At 48.7% G+C, this 21,052-nt stretch overlaps 2 protein-coding genes across 2 annotated transcripts in view; both read left to right on the plus strand.

The window, feature by feature from the left end:
* acot8 (acyl-CoA thioesterase 8) overlaps nucleotides 1-10,862 on the plus strand; it is a 14,499-nt gene extending 3,637 nt beyond the window's left edge. Inside the window, 4 exon segments of the mRNA NM_001173662.1 lie at nucleotides 1-16; nucleotides 4,371-4,528; nucleotides 8,117-8,308; nucleotides 8,966-10,862. The exon segment at nucleotides 1-16 is cut by the window's left edge and continues 210 nt beyond it. Coding sequence (NP_001167133.1) covers nucleotides 1-16; nucleotides 4,371-4,528; nucleotides 8,117-8,308; nucleotides 8,966-9,114 — 515 coding nt within the window. The 3' untranslated portion in view covers nucleotides 9,115-10,862.
* Nucleotides 10,863-18,336: 7,474 nt separating this feature from the next.
* Nucleotides 18,337-21,052, plus strand: part of LOC106592089 (phosphatase and actin regulator 3) — a 94,564-nt gene continuing 91,848 nt past the window's right edge. The window contains exons 1-2 of the mRNA XM_082959582.1: nucleotides 18,337-18,441; nucleotides 19,793-19,934. Of these exons, the coding sequence (XP_082815708.1) occupies nucleotides 18,337-18,441; nucleotides 19,793-19,934 (247 nt within the window). The remainder of the gene's footprint in view (nucleotides 18,442-19,792; nucleotides 19,935-21,052) is intronic.

A 21,052-nucleotide genomic window follows, 5' to 3' on the forward strand; every position in this document is an offset into this window, starting at 1 on the left:
TACAGTTCTACCTCAGGTAATAACAGTGTTATAACCTGGAGTTGGAACCAAAATTATTTTCCTTTCGTTCTGATCAGAACCACTGTTCTTTGTCATTCCGTTCCACAGTTCCGACCAGCAAAATAAAGTTCTGAACCGTTCAAACAAACAAAAAAGTTGTTTTATATCGTTCCTTTATGTTCCTTTTTAAAAATAAAATATACTATATATATATATATACTGCTCAAAAAAATAAAGGGAACACTTAAAACAACACAATGTAACTCCAAGTCAATCACCCTTCTGTGAAATCAAACTGTCCACTTAGGAAGCAACACTGATTGACAATACATTTCACATGCTGTTGTGCAAATGGAATAGACAACAGGTGGAAATTATAGGCAATTAGCAAGACACCCCCAATAAAGGAGTGGTTCTGCAGGTAGGGAACCACAGACCACTTCTCAGTTCCTATGCTTCCTGGCTGATGTTTTTGTCACTTTTGAATGCTGGCGGTGCTTTCACTCTAGTGGTAGCATGAGACGGAGTCTACAACCCACACAAGTGGCTCAGGTAGTGCAGCTCATCCAGGATGGCACATCAATGCGAGCTGTGTCAAGAAGGTTTGCTGTGTCTGTCAGCGTAGTGTCCAGAGCATGGAGGCGCTACCAGGAGACAGGCCAGTACATCAGGAGACGTGGAGGAGGCCGTAGGAGGGCAACAACCCAGGAGCAGGACCGCTACCTCCACCTTTGTGCAAGGAGGAGCAGGAGGAGCACTGCCAGAGCCCTGCAAAATGACCTCCAGCAGGCCACAAATGTGCATGTGTCTGCTCAAACGGTCAGAAACAGACTCCATGAGGGTGGTATGAGGGCCCGACGTCCACAGGTGGGGGTTGTGCTTACAGCCCAACACCGTGCAGAACGTTTGGCATTTGCCAGAGAACACCAAGATTGGCAAATTCGCCACTGGCGCCCTGTGCTCTTCACAGATGAAAGCAGGTTCACACTGAGCACGTGACAGACGTGACAGAGTCTGGAGACGCCGTGGAGAACGTTCTCCTGCCTGCAACATCCTCCAGCATGACCGGTTTGGCGGTGGGTCAGTCATGGTGTGGGGTGGCATTTCTTTGGGGGGGCCGCACAGCCCTCCATGTGCTCGCCAGAGGTAGCCTGACTGCCATTAGGTACCGAGATGAGATCCTCAGACCCCTTGTGAGACCATATGCTGGTGCGGTTGGCCCTGGGTTCCTCCTAATGCAAGACAATGCTAGACCTCATGTGGCTGGAGTGTGTCAGCAGTTCCTGCAAGAGGAAGGCATTGATGCTATGGACTGGCCCGCCCGTTCCCCAGACCTGAATCCAATTGAGCACATCTGGGACATCATGTCTCGCTCCATCCACCAACGCCACGTTGCACCACAGACTGTCCAGGAGTTGGCGGATGCTTTAGTCCAGGTCTGGGAGGAGATCCCTCAGGAGACCATCCGCCACCTCATCAGGAGCATGCCCAGGCGTTGTAGGGAGGTCATACAGGCACGTGGAGGCCACACACACGACTGAGCCTCATTTTGACTTGTTTTAAGGACATTACATCAAAGTTGGATCAGCCTGTAGTGTGGTTTTCCACTTTAATTTTGAGTGTGGCTCCAAATCCAGACCTCCATGGGTTGATAAATTGGATTTCCATTGATTATTTTTGTGTGATTTTGTTGTCAGCACATTCAACTATGTAAAGAAAAAAGTATTTAATAAGATTAAAGCATGGTAGGAGTTACATTGTGTTGTTTAAGTGTTCCCTTTATTTTTTTGAGCAGTGTATATATATATATATATATATATATATATATATATATATATATATATATATAGTATATTTTATTTTTATTTAGCTCAACATTAAATTACTTCACCAATCAGTGCGGCTTACTGTGGAGCTTGTAAGCGATTTTAATCTGTATAGGAAAGTCTTTAAGAGCTAATTTGTATTTTGCAGTAACAGCATGGTTTAATCATAATGAAAGACAAACATGCACGCTGTACTGTATATATATATATATAACATGCACGCTGTACTGTATATCTATATAACATGCACGCTGTACTGTATATCTATATAACATGCACGCTGTACTGTATATCTATATAACATGCACGCTGTACTGTATATCTATATAACATGCACGCTGTACTGTATATATCTATATAACATGCACGCTGTACTGTATATCTATATAACATGCACGCTGTACTGTATATCTATATAACATGCACGCTGTACTGTATATCTATATAACATGCACGCTGTACTGTATATCTATATAACATGCACGCTGTACTGTATATATATATAACATGCACGCTGTACTGTATATATATATATATATATAACATGCACGCTGTACTGTCACACAATGTAGGGCCCAAGATGCAACTGAAATTGAGGGTGAGGAGCGAGAGAGAATAGAGGAAGCTTGCCTTGAAGCACTGGGCATTTTATGACATGCATTATCTGAATAATGTCCACAGAATTATAGGAGTGGCTTCAATGGATGAACTGCGAATGTCTTTGAACTAGGCTTGTGCGATACCCAGATTGTCATACCTTCATACCGACCTTGTGCCATGCTGGGATATTCGGTAATACCGGCACTGAACACAAGGGGCACTGTTTTCAAACCCCACTGAGGCTATTTTTTTTAAAAGACCAAGTCCATATTATGGCAAGAACAGCTCAAATAAGCAAAGAGAAACGACAGTCCATCATTACTTTAAGACATGAAGGTCAGTCAATCCGGAAAATGTCAAGAACTTTGAAAGTTTCTTCAAGTGCAGTCGCAAAAACCATCAAGCGCTATGATGAAACTGTCTCTCATGAGGACCTCCACAGGAAAGGAAGACCCAGAGTTACCTCTGCTGCAGAGGGTAAGTTCAGTAGAGTTACCAGCCTCAGAAAATGTAGCCCAAGTATGTTCAAGTAACAGACACATCTCAACATCAACTATTCAGAGGAGACTGCGTGAATCAGGCCTTCATGGAATTTCTGCAAAGAAACCACTACTAAAGGACACCAATAACAAGGGACTTGCTTGGTCCAAGAACCACAATGAGTCCAAATTTGAGATTTTTGTTTCCAAACGGCGTGTCTTTGTGAGACTCAGAATAGGTGAACGGATGATCTCTGCATTTGTGGTTCCCACCGTGAAGCATGGAGGAGGAGGTGTGATGATGTGGGGGTGCTTTGCTGGTGACACTGTTTGTGATTTATTTAGAATTCAAGGCAGACTTAACCAGCATGGCTACCACAGCATTTTGCAGCGATACGCCATCCCATCTGATTTGGGCTTAGTGGGACTATCATATGTTTTTCAACTGGACAGTGACCCAACACACCTCCAGGCTGTGTAAGGGCTATTTGACCAAGAAGGAGAGTGATGGAGTGCTGCATCAGATGACCTGGCCTCCACAATCACCCGACCTCAACCCAATTGAGATGGTTTTGGATGAGGTGGACCGCAGAGTGAAGGAGAAGCAGCCAACAAGTGCTCAGCATAAGTGAGAACTCCTTCAAGACTGTTGGAAAAGCATTCCAGGTGAAGCTGGTTGAGAGAATACCAAGATTGTGCAAAGCTATCATCAAGGCAAAGGGTGGCTACTTTGAAGAATCTCAAATATAAAATACTTTTTTTGGTTACTACATGATTCCATATGTGTTATTTCATAGTTTTGATGTCTTCACTATTATTCTAGAATGTAGAAAATAGTATAAATAAAGAAACTCTTGAATGAGTAGGTGCTCAAACTTTTGACTGGTTCTGTACATGTAGACAAACAGACAGTACATACTCCGACATCGCTCGTCCTAATATTTATATATTTCTTAATTCCATTATTTGACTTTTAGGTTGTGTGTGTATTGTTGTGAATTGTTAGATATTACCGCACTGTTGGAGCTAGGAACACAAGCATACACCCACAATAGCATCTGCTAAATACTGTATGTGTATGCGACCGATACAATTAGATTTGTTATAACACATACTGTAACGCCTTATAACACTGTTATAACGTTTTTATACTACTGTTAATACACTGCCCTCCTGAAGACCTGCTCACTGTGGAGCGACCCGACACTTTTTTATAATTCCTGACCATGGAATTGTTGAGTATTAGTTTCTGATTGGCTTCGATGGCATTCTGAAGTGTGCATTATTTCCCTATAATGCATGGCAATAATTAACAGCTGAGTTGGTTGGTTATTTACGATGGTTCTGGTTTCGGTGTAACTCAGTCGGTAGGACATGGCTTAGCAATGCCAAGGGTCCACTCCGAACTGATCCTGTGTGTGTGTGTGTGTGTGTGTGTGTGTGTGTGTGTGTGTGTGTGTTTCAGTAAGCCAAACTTGGCTGAGAAAGCCAAGCAGGGCCTGAACAAGCTGCTAGCTGACGAGGTTCCCATAGAGATTAAACCTGTCAATCCTCCAGACTTCTACCGCGGCGTTGCCATGGATCCCAAGAAGCTGTACTGGGTGCGCGCTCGAGGCTACATCGGTAAGATACAGAGTCTGTGTATGACTCTTAACGCAGGGCTGCCCTTCCCTCGTCCTGGAGATCTACAGTCCTGTAGTTTTCGGTCCAACCCTAATACCTGGTTCAGGTATTAGAAGCAGCTAATTAAGCAGCTAATTATTCAAATTAGGGTTGGAGTGAATCTACAGGAGGGTAGCTCAGCAGGAAGAGAGTTGGGCAGTCCTGCTCTAACCGGCCCTGCTCTAACCGGCCCTGCTCTAACCCTCCCTGCTCTAACCCTCCCTGCTCTAACCCTCCCTGCTCTAACCCTCCCTGCTCTAATCCTCCCTGCTCTAACCCTCCCTGCTCTAACCGGCCCTGCTCTAACCCTCCCTGCTCTAACCCTCCCTGCTCTAACCCTCCCTGCTCTAACCCTCCCTGCTCTAACCGGCCCTGCTCTAACCCTCCCTGCTCTAACCCTCCCTGCTCTAACCCTCCCTGCTCTAACCCTCCCTGCTCTAACCCTCCCTGCTCTAACCGGCCCTGCTCTAACCCTCCCTGCTCTAACACTCCCTGCTCTAACCCTCCCTGCTCTAACCCTCCCTGCTCTAACACTCCCTGCTCTAACCCTCCCTGCTCTAACCCTCCCTGCTCTAACCGGCCCTGCTCTAACCCTCCCTGCTCTAACCGGCCCTGCTCTAACCCTCCCTGCTCTAACCCTCCCTGCTCTAACCGGCCCTGCTCTAACCGGCCCTGCTCTAACCCTCCCTGCTCTAACCGGCCCTGCTCTAACCCTCCCTGCTCTAACCCTCCCTGCTCTAACCGGCCCTGCTCTAACCCTCCCTGCTCTAACCCTCCCTGCTCTAACCCTCACTGCTCTAACCCTCCCTGCTCTAACCCTCCCTGCTCTAACCGGCCCTGCTCTAACCCTCCCTGCTCTAACCCTCCCTGCTCTAACCCTCCCTGCTCTAACCGGCCCTGCTCTAACCGGCTCTGCTCTAACCGGCTCTGCTCTAACCGGCCCTGCTCTAACCCTCCCTGCTCTAACCCTCCCTGCTCTAACCCTCCCTGCTCTAACCGGCTCTGCTCTAACCGGCCCTGCTCTAACCGGCCCTGCTCTAACCGGCCCTGCTCTAACCCTCCCTGCTCTAACCCTCCCTGCTCTAACCCTCCCTGCTCTAACCGGCCCTGCTCTAACCCTCCCTGCTCTAACCGGCTCTGCTCTAACCCTCCCTGCTCTAACCCTCCCTGCTCTAACCGGCCCTGCTCTAACCCTCCCTGCTCTAACCCTCCCTGCTCTAACCCTCCCTGCTCTAACCCTCCCTGCTCTAACCGGCCCTGCTCTAACCCTCCCTGCTCTAACACTCCCTGCTCTAACCCTCCCTGCTCTAACCCTCCCTGCTCTAACCCTCACTGCTCTAACCCTCCCTGCTCTAACCCTCCCTGCTCTAACCGGCCCTGCTCTAACCCTCCCTGCTCTAACCCTCCCTGCTCTAACCCTCCCTGCTCTAACCCTCCCTGCTCTAACCGGCCCTGCTCTAACCGGCTCTGCTCTAACCGGCCCTGCTCTAACCGGCCCTGCTCTAACCCTCCCTGCTCTAACCCTCCCTGCTCTAACCCTCCCTGCTCTAACCGGCTCTGCTCTAACCGGCCCTGCTCTAACCGGCCCTGCTCTAACCGGCCCTGCTCTAACCCTCCCTGCTCTAACCGGCCCTGCTCTAACCGGCCCTGCTCTAACCCTCCCTGCTCTAACCGGCCCTGCTCTAACCGGCCCTGCTCTAACCCTCCCTGCTCTAACCGGCCCTGCTCTAACCCTCCCTGCTCTAACCCTCCCTGCTCTAACCCTCCCTGCTCTAACCGGCCCTGCTCTAACCCTCCCTGCTCTAACCGGCTCTGCTCTAACCCTCCCTGCTCTAACCGGCCCTGCTCTAACCCTCCCTGCTCTAACCCTCCCTGCTCTAACCCTCCCTGCTCTAACCCTCCCTGCTCTAACCGGCCCTGCTCTAACCCTCCCTGCTCTAACACTCCCTGCTCTAACCCTCCCTGCTCTAACCCTCCCTGCTCTAACCCTCACTGCTCTAACCCTCCCTGCTCTAACCCTCCCTGCTCTAACCGGCCCTGCTCTAACCCTCCCTGCTCTAACCCTCCCTGCTCTAACCCTCCCTGCTCTAACCCTCCCTGCTCTAACCGGCCCTGCTCTAACCGGCTCTGCTCTAACCGGCCCTGCTCTAACCGGCCCTGCTCTAACCCTCCCTGCTCTAACCCTCCCTGCTCTAACCCTCCCTGCTCTAACCGGCTCTGCTCTAACCGGCCCTGCTCTAACCGGCCCTGCTCTAACCGGCCCTGCTCTAACCCTCCCTGCTCTAACCCTCCCTGCTCTAACCGGCCCTGCTCTAACCCTCCCTGCTCTAACCGGCCCTGCTCTAACCCTCCCTGCTCTAACCCTACCTGCTCTAACCCTCCCTGCTCTAACCGGCCCTGCTCTAACCGGCCCTGCTCTAACCGGCTCTGCTCTAACCGGCCCTGCTCTAACCGGCCCTGCTCTAACCCTCCCTGCTCTAACCCTCCCTGCTCTAACCCTCCCTGCTCTAACCGGCTCTGCTCTAACCGGCCCTGCTCTAACCGGCCCTGCTCTAACCGGCCCTGCTCTAACCCTCCCTGCTCTAACCCTCCCTGCTCTAACCCTCCCTGCTCTAACCGGCCCTGCTCTAACCCTCCCTGCTCTAACCGGCTCTGCTCTAACCGGCCCTGCTCTAACCCTCCCTGCTCTAACCGGCTCTGCTCTAACCGGCCCTGCTCTAACCCTCCCTGCTCTAACCCTCCCTGCTCTAACCGGCTCTGCTCTAACCCTCCCTGCTCTAACCCTCCCTGCTCTAACCCTCCCTGCTCTAACCGGCCCTGCTCTAACCCTCCCTGCTCTAACCCTCCCTGCTCTAACCGGCCCTGCTCTAACCCTCCCTGCTCTAACCCTCCCTGCTCTAACCGGCCCTGCTCTAACCCTCCCTGCTCTAACCGGCCCTGCTCTAACCCTCCCTGCTCTAACCCTCCCTGCTCTAACCCTCCCTGCTCTAACCCTCCCTGCTCTAACCGGCCCTGCTCTAACCGGCTCCCTGCTCTAACCGGCCCTGCTCTAACCGGCCCTGCTCTAACCCTCCCTGCTCTAACCCTCCCTGCTCTAACCCTCCCTGCTCTAACCGGCTCTGCTCTAACCGGCCCTGCTCTAACCGGCCCTGCTCTAACCGGCCCTGCTCTAACCCTCCCTGCTCTAACCCTCCCTGCTCTAACCCTCCCTGCTCTAACCGGCCCTGCTCTAACCCTCCCTGCTCTAACCGGCTCTGCTCTAACCGGCCCTGCTCTAACCCTCCCTGCTCTAACCGGCTCTGCTCTAACCGGCCCTGCTCTAACCCTCCCTGCTCTAACCCTCCCTGCTCTAACCGGCCCTGCTCTAACCCTCCCTGCTCTAACCCTCCCTGCTCTAACCCTCCCTGCTCTAACCCTCCCTGCTCTAACCGGCTCTGCTCTAACCGGCCCTGCTCTAACCCTCCCTGCTCTAACCCTCCCTGCTCTAACCGGCCCTGCTCTAGTCCCTCTGCCAGAGGGAGATGCAGTAAGCTGTGTGTGTTACTCCAGGTAAAGGTGATATGAAGCTCCACTGCTGTGTGGCAGCCTATGTATCAGACTATTCGTTCCTGGACACTGCTCTCCTGCCCTTCCCCGGGCAGCGGGCCGCTTTCTTAGCCTCTCTGGATCACGCCATGTGGTTCCACAACACCTTCAGGGCAGACGAATGGATGCTCTACGAGACTGAGAGCTCCTGGGCTGGTATGGACACACACACACCACACACGCACGCACGCACGCACACACACACACACTGGACTCACACACACACACACGCACGCACGCACGCACGCACGCACGTACGCACACACACACACACACACACACACACACTGGACTCACACACACACACACACACAAACTGGACTCACACACACACACACACACACACACACACACACACACACACACACACTGGACTCACACACACACACACACAAACTGGACTCACACACACACACACACACACACACACACACTCACCCACACGCACTGGACTCACACACCCACCCACCCACTCTCACACACACACACACACACTGGACTCACACATACACACACACACACACACCCACTCACCCACACGCACTGGACTCACACACCCACCCACTCACACACACACACACACACACACACACACACACAGAGAGACAGATATGGACACACAGAGAGACATATACTCACGCACACGCAAAGTTACGGACAACAGCATTCACCTTCCAACTGGTTCTCTGTGTGTGTGTGTGTGTGTGTGTGTGTGTGTGTGTGTGTGTGTGTGTGTGTGTGTGTGTGTGTGTGTGTGTGTGTGTGTGTGTGTGTGTGTGTGTGTGTGTGTGTGTGTGTGTGTGTGTCCACCAGGGGGCAGCAGAGGGCTTGTCCAGGGACGTCTGTGGAGGAGAGATGGGGTGCTGGCTGCCAGCTGTGCCCAGGAGGGGGTACTCAGGGTCAAGGCCGTGACGACCAACGCCGTGACGACCAACGCCGTGACGACCGAGAGCAAGCTATAACCGTGACAACCTTTAAATTGGCTGATGAAGCCGTGTAGAGTCAGGACACTGGCTGCGTTCACACAGGCAGCCCAAATAGGATCTCTTTTCCGACAATTGGTCTTTTGACCAATCACATCAGATCTCTTCACATATATTTGTCAGAGCTAATATAATTGGTCAAAAGACCAATTAGTGGGGGGGGAAAAATCAGAATTGGGCTGCCTGTCTAACGAGAGACACCCTGCCGATGAACGGCTGGTGGCCACGGTGTGTTAGTGATCACCTGCTGGGTGCTGATGAACGGCTGGTGGCCACGGTGTGTTAGTGATCACCTGCTGGGTGCTGATGAACGGCTGGTGGCCACGGTGTGTTAGTGATCACCTGCTGGGTGTTGATGAACGGCTGGTGGCCACGGTGTGTTAGTGATCACCTGCTGGGTGTTGATGAACGGCTGGTGGCCACGGTGTGTTAGTGATCACCTGCTGGGTGTTGATGAACGGCTGGTGGCCACGGTGTGTTAGTGATCACCTGCTGGGTGTTGATGAATGGCTGGTGGCCACGGTGTGTTAATGATCACCTGCTGGGTGTTGATGAACGGCTGGTGGCCACGGTGTGTTAGTGATCACCTGCTGGGTGCTGATGAACGGCTGGTGGCCACGGTGTGTTAGTGATCACCTGCTGGGTGCTGATGAACGGCTGGTGGCCACGGTGTGTTAGTGATCACCTGCTGGGTGCTGATGAATGGTTCAGCCTTCATCCCCAGCCTTCATCCCCAGCCTTCATCCCCAGCCTTCATCCCCAGCCTTCATCCCCTGCCTTCATCCCCAGCCTTCATCCCCAGCCTTCATCCCCAGCCTTCATCCCCAGCCTTCATCCCCGGCCTTCATCCCCAGCCTACATCCCCAGCCTTCATCCCCAGCCTTCATCCCAGCCTTCATCCCCAGCCTTCATCCCCTGCCTTCATCCCCAGCCTTCATCCCCTGCCTTCATCCCCTGCCTTCATCCCCAGCCTTCATCCCCAGCCTTCATCCCCAGCCTTCATCCCCAGCCTTCATCCCCTGCCTTCATCCCCAGCCTTCATCCCCAGCCTTCATCCCCAGCCTTCATCCCCAGCCTTCATCCCCAGCCTTCATCCCCAGCCTTCATCCCCAGCCTTCATCCCCAGCCTTCATCCCCAGCCTTCATCCCCTGCCTTCATCCCCAGCCTTCATCCCCAGCCTTCATCCCCTGCCTTCATCCCCAGCCTTCATCCCCAGCCTTCATCCCCTGCCTTCATCCCCAGCCTTCATCCCCTGCCTTCATCCCCAGCCTTCATCCCCAGCCTTCATCCCCAGCCTTCATCCCCAGCCTACAACTTCTGCATCTACAATCTAGTGAACCATGTGGTGATGATTAGAATGAGCTGATTCTGACCGAATAGATTTTCTAATCAAGATAAAGATTTCCATATGTATTAACTCTTATATTTAATTATTTTACCATTTTAAATTATTTTATAATTGCATTTGGTAATTGTTGTTTCTATTTGTTGTGTCCATTGTGGTTCCATAAGCTTCCCTTATTAATTATTGAAATATGAACAATTAATATATTTTCATGAATGTACAGGAAGGTCCAGTAATTATTGACACCCTTGATAAAGATGAGCAACAAAGACTGTATAAAATAAATCATTGAAATATTGAACTATATTGTATGCAAAAAAATGTCAATTGTTTTTTTTATCCTAGAGATTTTGTTTAACAAGTAATAAAAAATCTAAAAAAGATAGGGTTTGAAATTATTGGCACCCTTGTTTTCAATACTCCAGCACCCTTCCCTTGTTTTCAATACTCCAGCACCCTTCCCTTGTTTTCAATACTCCAGCACCCTTCCCTTGTGAGGATAGTGATGCTGAGCCTTTTTCTAACATGTTTTATGAGACTGGAGGACACGTGTTCTCCAATCAGATTCTGTATGGAGGAATGGTCTAAGATCCCTCCCAACGTGTTCTCCAATCAGATTCTGTATGGAGGAATGGTCTAAGATCCCTCCCAACGTGTTCTCCAATCAGATTCTGTATGGAGGAATGGTCTAAGATCCCTCCCAACGTGTTCTCCAATCAGATTCTGTATGGAGGAATGGTCTAAGATCCCTCCCAACGTGTTCTCCAATCAGATTCTGTATGGAGGAATGGTCTAAGATCCCTCCCAACGTGTTCTCCAATCAGATTCTGTATGGAGGAATGGTCTAAGATCCCTCCCAACGTGTTCTCCAATCAGATTCTGTATGGAGGAATAGACCATTCTGATTGGAGAACACATTGGGAGGGATCTTCATCTGTGCTTATGGATCCTCTCTTCAATCCAAACCGCAGGTTTTCAATGGTGTTCAAGACCGGAGACTGCGTTATAATCATTGCCAAATGTTGATTTTTGTGGTCAATTAACCATTTGTTTATAGATTTTGATTAGCGCTTGGGGGTGTAAAACCCACCACTGGTGTGCCTGGCCACAAAGCTCTATTCTCTTGTCATCTGATCACAGCACCGGTTCCAATCCAAGTGCAAAATGCCGTTTATCAAACTCCAGGCGGTGCTGTGGTCAGATGGCATGAAAATAAAGCTTTTCGGCCACGCCCACCAGTGGTGAGTTGGGTATTGATTAACAGAAGCAACACCAGTGGTGAGTTGGGTATTGATTAACAGAAGCAACACCAGTGGTGAGTTGGGTATTGATTAACAGAAGCAACACCAGTGGTGAGTTGGGTATTGATTAACAGAAGCAACACCAGTGGTGAGTTGGGTATTGATTAACAGAAGCAACACCAGTGGTGAGTTGGGTATTGATTAACAGAAGCAACACCAGTGGTGAGTTGGGTATTGATTAACAGAAGCAACACCAGTGGTGAGTTGGGTATTGATTAACAGAAGCAACACCAGTGGTGAGTTGGGTATTGATTAACAGAAGCAACACCAGTGGTGAGTTGGGTATTGATTAACAGAAGCAACACCAGTGGTGAGTTGGGTATTGATTAACAGAAACATGTGGTGGCTAATTTCTGCATTACCAAATGAGGAGAGTTACAAACTTCACACACAAGTCAGTTATACTTAAAACTACATCTTTAATAATTAAGATGCTTTTGCAAAAGCACTTGACGTTCAATGATGCCATTGAAAAGTGATTACACAAAAGTACAAAGATCTTTTATACCCAAGACCCACCCTCTCAACGTACATGACGAACAACAGATCTTAGGAACAGTTCACAAAGGTTAAGTTCTGTATGATAGATATCTATAAAACATAGCAGACAGCGACAACTGCTGTATCAACAGTTTTCATTGTATAGACCAGTGTCTGGTCCTCCTACCCCAAACTGGACCCGTCTCTCCCTGGTACGGTATAGAACAGACCAGTGTCTGGTCCTCCTACTCCAAACTGGACCCGTCTCTCCCTGGTACGGTATAGAACAGACCAGTGTCTGGTCCTCCTACTCCAAACTGGACCCGTCTCTCCCTGGTACGGTATAGAACAGACCAGTGTCTGGTCCTCCTACTCCAAACTGGACCCGTCTCTCCCTGGTACGGTATAGAACAGACCAGTGTCTGGTCCTCCTACTCCAAACTGGACCCGTCTCTCCCTGGTACGGTATAGAACAGACCAGTGTCTGGTCCTCCTACTCCAAACTGGACCCGTCTCTCCCTGGTACGGTATAGAACAGACCAGTGTCTGGTCCTCCTACTCCAAACTGGACCCGTCTCTCCCTGGTACGGTATAGAACAGACCAGTGTCTGGTCCTCCTACTCCAAACTGGACCCGTCTCTCCCTGGTACGGTATAGAACAGACCAGTGTCTGGTCCTCCTACTCCAAACTGGACCCGTCTCTCCCTGGTACGGTATAGAACAGACCAGTGTCTGGTCCTCCTACTCCAAACTGGACCCGTCTCTCCCTGGTACGGTATAGAACAGACCAGCGTCTGGTCCTCCTACTCCAAACTGGACCCGTCTCTCCCTGGTACGGTATAGAACAGACCAGCGTCTGGTCCTCCTACTCCAGACTGGACCCGTCTCTCCCTGGTACGGTATAGAACAGACCAGCGTCTGGTCCTCCTACTCCAAACTGGACCCGTCTCTCCCTGGTACGGTATAGAACAGACCAGCGTCTGGTCCTCCTACTCCAAACTGGACCCGTCTCTCCCTGGTACGGTATAGAACAGACCAGCGTCTGGTCCTCCTACTCCAAACTGGACCCGTCTCTCCCTGGTACGGTATAGAACAGACCAGCGTCTGGTCCTCCTACTCCAAACTGGACCCGTCTCTCCCTGGTACGGTATAGAACAGACCAGCGTCTGGTCCTCCTACTCCAAACTGGACCCGTCTCTCCCTGGTACGGTATAGAACAGACCAGTGTCTGGTCCTCCTACTCCAAACTGGATCCGTCTCTCCCTGGTACGGTATAGAACAGAACCATTAGCTCATCCAATGGCATAAATCAATTGACAACTCTAGATACTCCCATCTGGAGTAAACCCCCTCTTGACTCCACTCCTGGACAAGCTCACTGAGGGGAGTGAGCCTCAAGGTCATACACTATCCCAGGATAAGCGCAAAATCTAGAGATAGGACATAGAATGGTCCAGACACTGCCATACACCTTCCCCCAATAGAAAAGGAGGGAGTGACTTGCGCACAGACATTGTGGAGACAGGTAATTGGTTCCCCATTAATCACGCCATCCCTTCACATGGTTTAAGAATAGGTAAAGACACATTCACATATGAAGACAATGTTTCATTCTGACTTCTCCCCTCTCTGGGCCCCAAGTGACTGAGCCCTAGCTAAGGGAAGAGTACAACTGTCAACGAGTCCAAAGGGCACGCCATCCTAATGACAAGTATCTCACATAAGCATATTATGCTAATAAAACATCTTAATTATCTATGTTACCCAACTAATTCTGATTCATCCACCACAAGCAACACCAGTGGTGAGTTTGGCATTGATTAACAGAAACATGCAAAAAAGTATCTCAGACCTACTGTAAAATATGGTGGTGGATCTGTGATGTTATGGGGCTATTTACCTTCCACTGGTCCTGGGTCCTTGTTAAGCTCAACGGCATCATGAACTTGATCCTGTACCAGGACATTTTAGCCTGGTTGTCAGGTTTTTTTTTACCCTCCTGTAGGTTTTCACTCCAACTGGATCTTCCAGCAAGTTCTGTGTGGATGGAATGGATGTAAAATGAACAAAAATATAAACTATTTTTTTTAAATGATTTAAAAAATATATAAATGCAACAATGATTTTACTGAGTTATAGTTCATAAAAGGAAATTAGTCAATTGAAATAAATCCATTAGACCCTAATCTATAGATTTCACATGACTGGGCAGGGGAGCCAGGCCCAGACAATCAGAATGAGTTTTTCCACACAAAAGGGCTTTCTTAAAGACAGAAATACTCCCCAACACCCTCCCATCTCCTCTCAGACGATCCTCCAGGAGAAGAAGCCGGATGTGGAGGTCCTGGGTTGGCATGGTAACACGTGGTCTGCTGTTGTGAGGACAGTTGGACGTGCTGCCAAATTCTTTAAAATTACGTTGGAGGCGGTTTATGGTAGAGAAATGAACATTCGATTGTCTGGCAACAGCTCTGGTGAACATTCCTGCAGTCAGCATGCTAATTGCACGCTCCCTCAAAACGTGACACATCTGTGGCCATTGTGTTGTGTGACAAAACTGCACATTTTAGAGTGGCCTTTTATTGTCCCCAGCACAAGGTGCACCTGTGTAATGATCATGCTGTTTAATCAGCTTCTTGATATGCCACACCTGTCAGGTGGATGGATTATCTTGGTAAAAGAGAAATGCTCACTAACAGGGATGTAAACAAAATCTGAGAGAAATCATATTTTTGTGCGTATGAAACATTTATTTCAGTTCATGAAATATGGGACCAACACTTTACATGTTGGGTTCATATTTTTGTTCAGTGTAGATCAGGGGTGTCGACCTCAATCCACGGAGGGACGAGTGTCTGCAGGTTTTAGTTTTTTCCTTTCAATTAAGACCTTGACAACCAGGTGAGGAGAGTTCCTTACTAATTGGTAACCTAGACAACCAGGTGAGGGGAGTTCCTTACTGAGACCTGGACAACCAGGTGAGGGGAGTTCTTTACTAATTAGTAACCTAGACAACCAGGTGAGGGGAGTTCCTTACTGAGACCTAGACAACCAGGTGAAGGGAGTTCCTTACTGAGACCTAGACAACCAGGTGAGGAGAGTTCCTTACTAATTAGTAACCTAGACAACCAGGTGAGGGGAGTTCCTTACTGAGACCTAGACAACCAGGTGAGGGGAGTTCCTTACTGAGACCTAGACAACCAGGTGAGGGGAGTTCCTTACTGAGACCTAGACAACCAGGTGAGGGGAGTTCCTTACTGAGACCTAGACAACCAGGTGAGGGGAGTTCCTTACTGAGACCTTGACAACCAGGTGAGGGGAGTTCCTTACTAATTAGTAACCTAGACAACCAGGTGAGGGGAGTTCCTTACTGAGACCTAGACAACCAGGTGAGGAGAGTTCCTTACTGAGACCTTGACAACCAGGTGAGGGGAGTTCCTTACTAATTAGTAACCTAGACAACCAGGTGAGGGGAGGTCCTTACTGAGACCTAGACAACCAGATGAGGAGAGTTCCTTACTGAGACCTAGACAACCAGGTGAGGGGAGTTCCTTACTAATTAGTAACCTAGACAACCAGGTGAGGGGAGTTCCTTACTGAGACCTTGACAACCAGGTGAGGGGAGTTCCTTACTAATTAGTAACCTAGACAACCAGGTGAGGGGAGGTCCTTACTGAGACCTAGACAACCAGGTGAGGGGAGTTCTTTACTAATTAGTAACCTAGACAACCAGGTGAGGGGAGTTCCTTACTGAGACCTAGACAACCAGGTGAGGAGAGTTCCTTACTGAGACCTTGACAACCAGGTGAGGGGAGTTCCTTACTAATTAGTAACCTAGACAACCAGGTGAGGGGAGTTCCTTACTGAGACCTAGACAACCAGGTGAGGAGAGTTCCTTACTGAGACCTAGACAACCAGGTGAGGAGAGTTCCTCACTGACACCTAGACAACCAGGTGAGGGGAGTTCCTTACTAATTAGTAACCTAGACAACCAGGTGAGGGGAGTTCCTTACTAATTAGTAACCTAGACAACCAGGTGAGGGGAGTTCCTTATTAATTAGTAACCTAGACAACCAGGTGAGGGGAGTTCCTTACTGAGACCTAGACAACCAGGTGAGGGGAGTTCCTTACTAATTAGTAACCTAGACAACCAGGTGAGGGGAGTTCCTTACTAATTAGTAACCTAGACAACCAGGTGAGGGGAGTTCCTTACTAATTAGTGACCTAGACAACCAGGTGAGGGGAGTTCCTTACTAATTAGTGACCTAGACAACCAGGTGAGGGGAGTTCCTTACTAATTAGTAACCTAGACGACCAGGTGAGGGGAGTTCCTTACTGAGACCTAGACAACCAGGTGAGGGGAGTTCCTTACTAATTAGTAACCTAGACAACCAGGTGAGGGTAGTTCCTTACTGAGACCTAGACAACCAGGTGAGGGGAGTTCCTTACTGAGACCTAGACAACCAGGTGAAGGGAGTTCCTTACTAATTAGTAACCTAGACAACCAGGTGAGGGGAGTTCCTTACTAATTAGTAACCTAGACAACCAGGTGAGGGGAGTTCCTTACTAATTAGTAACCTAGACAACCAGGTGAGGGGAGTTCCTTACTAATTAGTAACCTAGACAACCAGGTGAAGGGAGTTCCTTAGCAGACGCTCGGCCCGACGCGGAATGAGTTTGACACGTGATGTAGACCACAACAGCATCTGATAATATGAGCATCCCAAATTACATCCTATTCCCACAGGGCTCTGGTCTAAAGTAGTGCACTATATAGGGAGTAGGGCTCTGGTCTAAAGTAGTGCACTATATAGGGAATAGGGCTCTGGTCAACAGTAGTGCACTATATAGGGAATAGGGCTCTGGTCTATAGTAGTGCACTATATAGGGAATAGGGCTCTGGTCAATAGTAGTGCACTATATAGGGAATAGGGCTCTGGTCAATAGTAGTGCACTATATAGGGAATAGGGCTCTGGTCAACAGTAGTGCACTATATAGGGAATAGGGCTCTGGTCTAAAGTAGTGCACTATATAGGGAATAGGGCTCTGGTCTAAAGTAGTGCACTATATAGGGAATAGGGCCCTGGTCTAAAGTAGTGCACTATATAGGAATTAGGGCTCTGGTCAACAGTAGTGCACTATATAGGGGATAGGGCTCTGGTCAACAGTAGTGCACTATATAGGGAATAGGGCTCTGGTCAACAGTAGTGCACTATATAGGGAATAGGGCTCTGGTCTATAGTAGTGCACTATATAGGGAATAGGGCTCTGGTCAATAGTAGTGCACTATATAGGGAATAGGGCTCTGGTCAATAGTAGTGCACTATATAGGGAATAGGGCTCTGGTCAACAGTAGTGCACTATATAGGGAATAGGGCTCTGGTCTAAAGTAGTGCACTATATAGGGAATAGGGCTCTGGTCTAAAGTAGTGCACTATATAGGGAATAGGGCCCTGGTCTAAAGTAGTGCACTATATAGGAATTAGGGCTCTGGTCAACAGTAGTGCACTATATAGGGGATAGGGCTCTGGTCAACAGTAGTGCACTACATAGGGAATAGGGCCCTGGTCAACAGTAGTGCACTATATAGGGAATAGGGCTCTGGTCTAAAGTAGTGCACTATATAGGGAATAGGGCTCTGGTCTAAAGTAGTGCACTATATAGGGAATAGGGCTCTGGTCTAAAGTAGTGCACTATATAGGGAATAGGGCTCTGGTCTAAAGTAGTGCACTATATAGGGAATAGGGTGCCATTTGGGATGCTACCCTTGTCCTGATGGAGATGGTGTGTTGTATATCAGTGAACAATTTTGTTTGTCCCCAAAGATAATCTGTTTTTTTTAGTCCAGGACTAATTTCAGGCCTAATCTGTGTCAGGGAAACCACCCCTATCCTTAAAGGGGCAATCTGCAGTTCAAAGCAGCTGTTTCGGTAATAGGTTAGGGATGGGGTTGGAGAGATGTAACCACCACTAGCAAACTCAAAGACAGAGCTATGGATGCCATGATGGATGCCATGATGGATGGATGCCATGATGGATGCCGTGATGGATGCCATGATGGATGGATGCCGCGATGGATGCCATGATGGATGCCATGATGGATGCCATGATGGATGCCATGATGGATGCCGTGATGGATGCCGTGATGGATGCCATGATGGATGCCATGATGGATGCCGTGATGGATGCCATGATGGATGGATGCCATGATGGATGCCATGATGGATGCCATGATGGATGGATGCCATGATGGATGCCATGATGGATGGATGCCATGATGGATGCCGTGATGGATGCCATGATGGATGCCATGATGGATGGATGCCATGATGGATGCCATGATGGATGCCATGAGGTGGATGCCATGATGGATGCCATGATGGATGCCATGATGAATGCCATGATGGATGCCGTGATGGATGCCATGATGGGATGCCATGATGGATGCCGTGATGGATGCCGTGATGGATGCTATGATGGATGCCATGATGGGTGGATGCCATGATGGATGGATGCCATGATGGATGCCATGATGGATGCCGTGATGGATGGATGCCATGATGGATGCCATGATGGATGGATGCCATGATGGATGGATGCCATGATGGATGCCATGATGGATGCCATGATGAATGCCATGATGGATGCCATGATGGATGCCATGATGGATGGATGCCATGATGAATGACTGCCAATGATATTAGACATAGTTTCAACCATATGCTTTGAGGCTATACTGTCTGTGTTTGCAATTGTATTGTTTATAAGCCATGGGGTAAAACAAGCTGGGGTTTTTTGCGTTCTGATGAGGTACAACAGTTGAACTAAACTCATGAGGCATGTATAAATTACATTCTTCAAGAATCCATGGGTATATATAATTAATGGGTATATATATATATAAATAATTTGCAGATTGCCCCTTTATCGTCCTTAGTCTTGTATGAGCTCAGCTAAAATAAAAATAAAAAAGGTCGCATTTTATATGAATTTTGCCATAATATCGGACAAACATGTCACTGTATTCCTAAGAACACCATTCCTCTCCTCTAGGTTGGCACACATGCTCCCGCAGAGAGGGAGAGATAGCTAGAGGGGGAAGAGAGAGAGAGAGAGAGAGCGAGAACGAGAGAGAGAGAGAGAGAGAGAGAGGGAGGGAGAGAGAGAGAGAGAGAGAGAGAGAGAGAGAGAGAGAGATAGCTAGAGGGGGAAGAGAGAGAGAGAGAGAGAGAGAGAGAGAGAGAGAGAGAGAGAGAGAGATAGAGAGAGAGAGAGAGAGAGAGAGAGAGAGAGAGAGAGAGACGCTGATGGGTATATTATCTTCTTCCAGTTGCCTCTCGGGTCGCCTACTCAACGAAAATGTGGTTGGTTGTCAAACCGAATTAATTATCCGTTACTACCCATCACCGACTACCGTTGGATGTTCTGCTCGTTGTGACCTTGTCTCTCTCTCTCTGACGCTGAGAACATTCTCAATATCGTATTTTATTTTTCCGACCCGTTTTAGTCTGCCTGTCTCCAGTCTGTAGTCTGTCTCCATCTCCATGGATACCTCGGGTGTGCTGGAGGAGTCCTGCCTGCTGCAGAGAGGCAGATCTCACAGCGACCCGAGCAGCATCACCGCGGAACCTCGTGCCGCCGGAGCTACCGGAGAACAGCGTACTGCAGCAGGTTGGTGACTATCACACATCACCGGCTTGTCCTGTCTGTGTTTCTATAGTAGTCAGTCCCTGATTATACATTTCTGAATGTCCTGGCCGTGTTGTGTTGGATGTAGGCTTCTTCCTCCCGGTTTGAGTGACGGCGTCCGCGGCACGCTGCGAACATTCAATCGTGATCATCCATAGGAGTGCGTTTCAATTTCGTATAAAACAAATGTAGCCTCATAAATATATTCATTTTTTCCCCCTGAAAAACATGCATTATTAGTCATGAATAGTAACGTGTTATTTATATAAACTATAGGCTATACAAGCATCCGCAGACAAGCTGTGAATACAGGAGCCTAGTAATGTATTGGGGTGTTTGCATGAGAGAGCAGAAAACGACAGTGGAATAGGCAGTCCCTCCAGGATTTTGTGGGGATTGTTTAGGCCGCTACAGCATATAACCTATAGATAATTGTTTTAATATACAGTGCATTCGCAAAGTATTCAGACCCCTTCCCCTTTTCCACATTTTGTTGCATTATTGCCTTATTCAAAAACTCAATTCAATTGTTTATTTTCTTCATCAATCTACACACAATACCCCATAATGACAAAGTGAAAACAGGTTTTTAGAAATGTTTGCAAAACTGAAATGCCTTATTTACATAAGTATTCAGACCATTTGCTATGAGACTTGAAATTGAGCTCAGGTGCATCCTGTTTCCATTGATCATCCTTGAGATGTTACCTACAACTTGATTGGAGTCCACCTGTGGTAAATTCAATTGATTGGACGTGATTTGGAAAGGCACACACCTGTCTATCTAAGGTCCCACAGTTGACAGTGCATGTCAGAGCAAAAACCAAGCCATGAGGTCAAAGGAATTGTCCGTAGAGCTCCGAGACAGGATTGTTTTGAGGCACAGATCTGGGGAAGGGTACCAAAACATTTCTGCAGCATTGAAGGTCCCCAAGAACACAGTGGCCTCCATCATTCTTAAATGGAAGAAGTTTGGAACCACTTAGACTCTTCCTAGAGCTGGCCGCCCGGGCCAAACTGAGCAATCAGGGGGAAAGGGATGATGGTCACTCTGACAGAGCTCCAGAGTTCCTCTGGTGAGATGGGAGAACCTTCCAGAA

Source organism: Salmo salar, chromosome 12 (assembly GCF_965601325.2).
Source record: "Salmo salar chromosome 12, fSalSal1, whole genome shotgun sequence".
In the NCBI taxonomy this organism is placed as follows: Eukaryota; Metazoa; Chordata; class Actinopteri; order Salmoniformes; family Salmonidae; genus Salmo; species Salmo salar.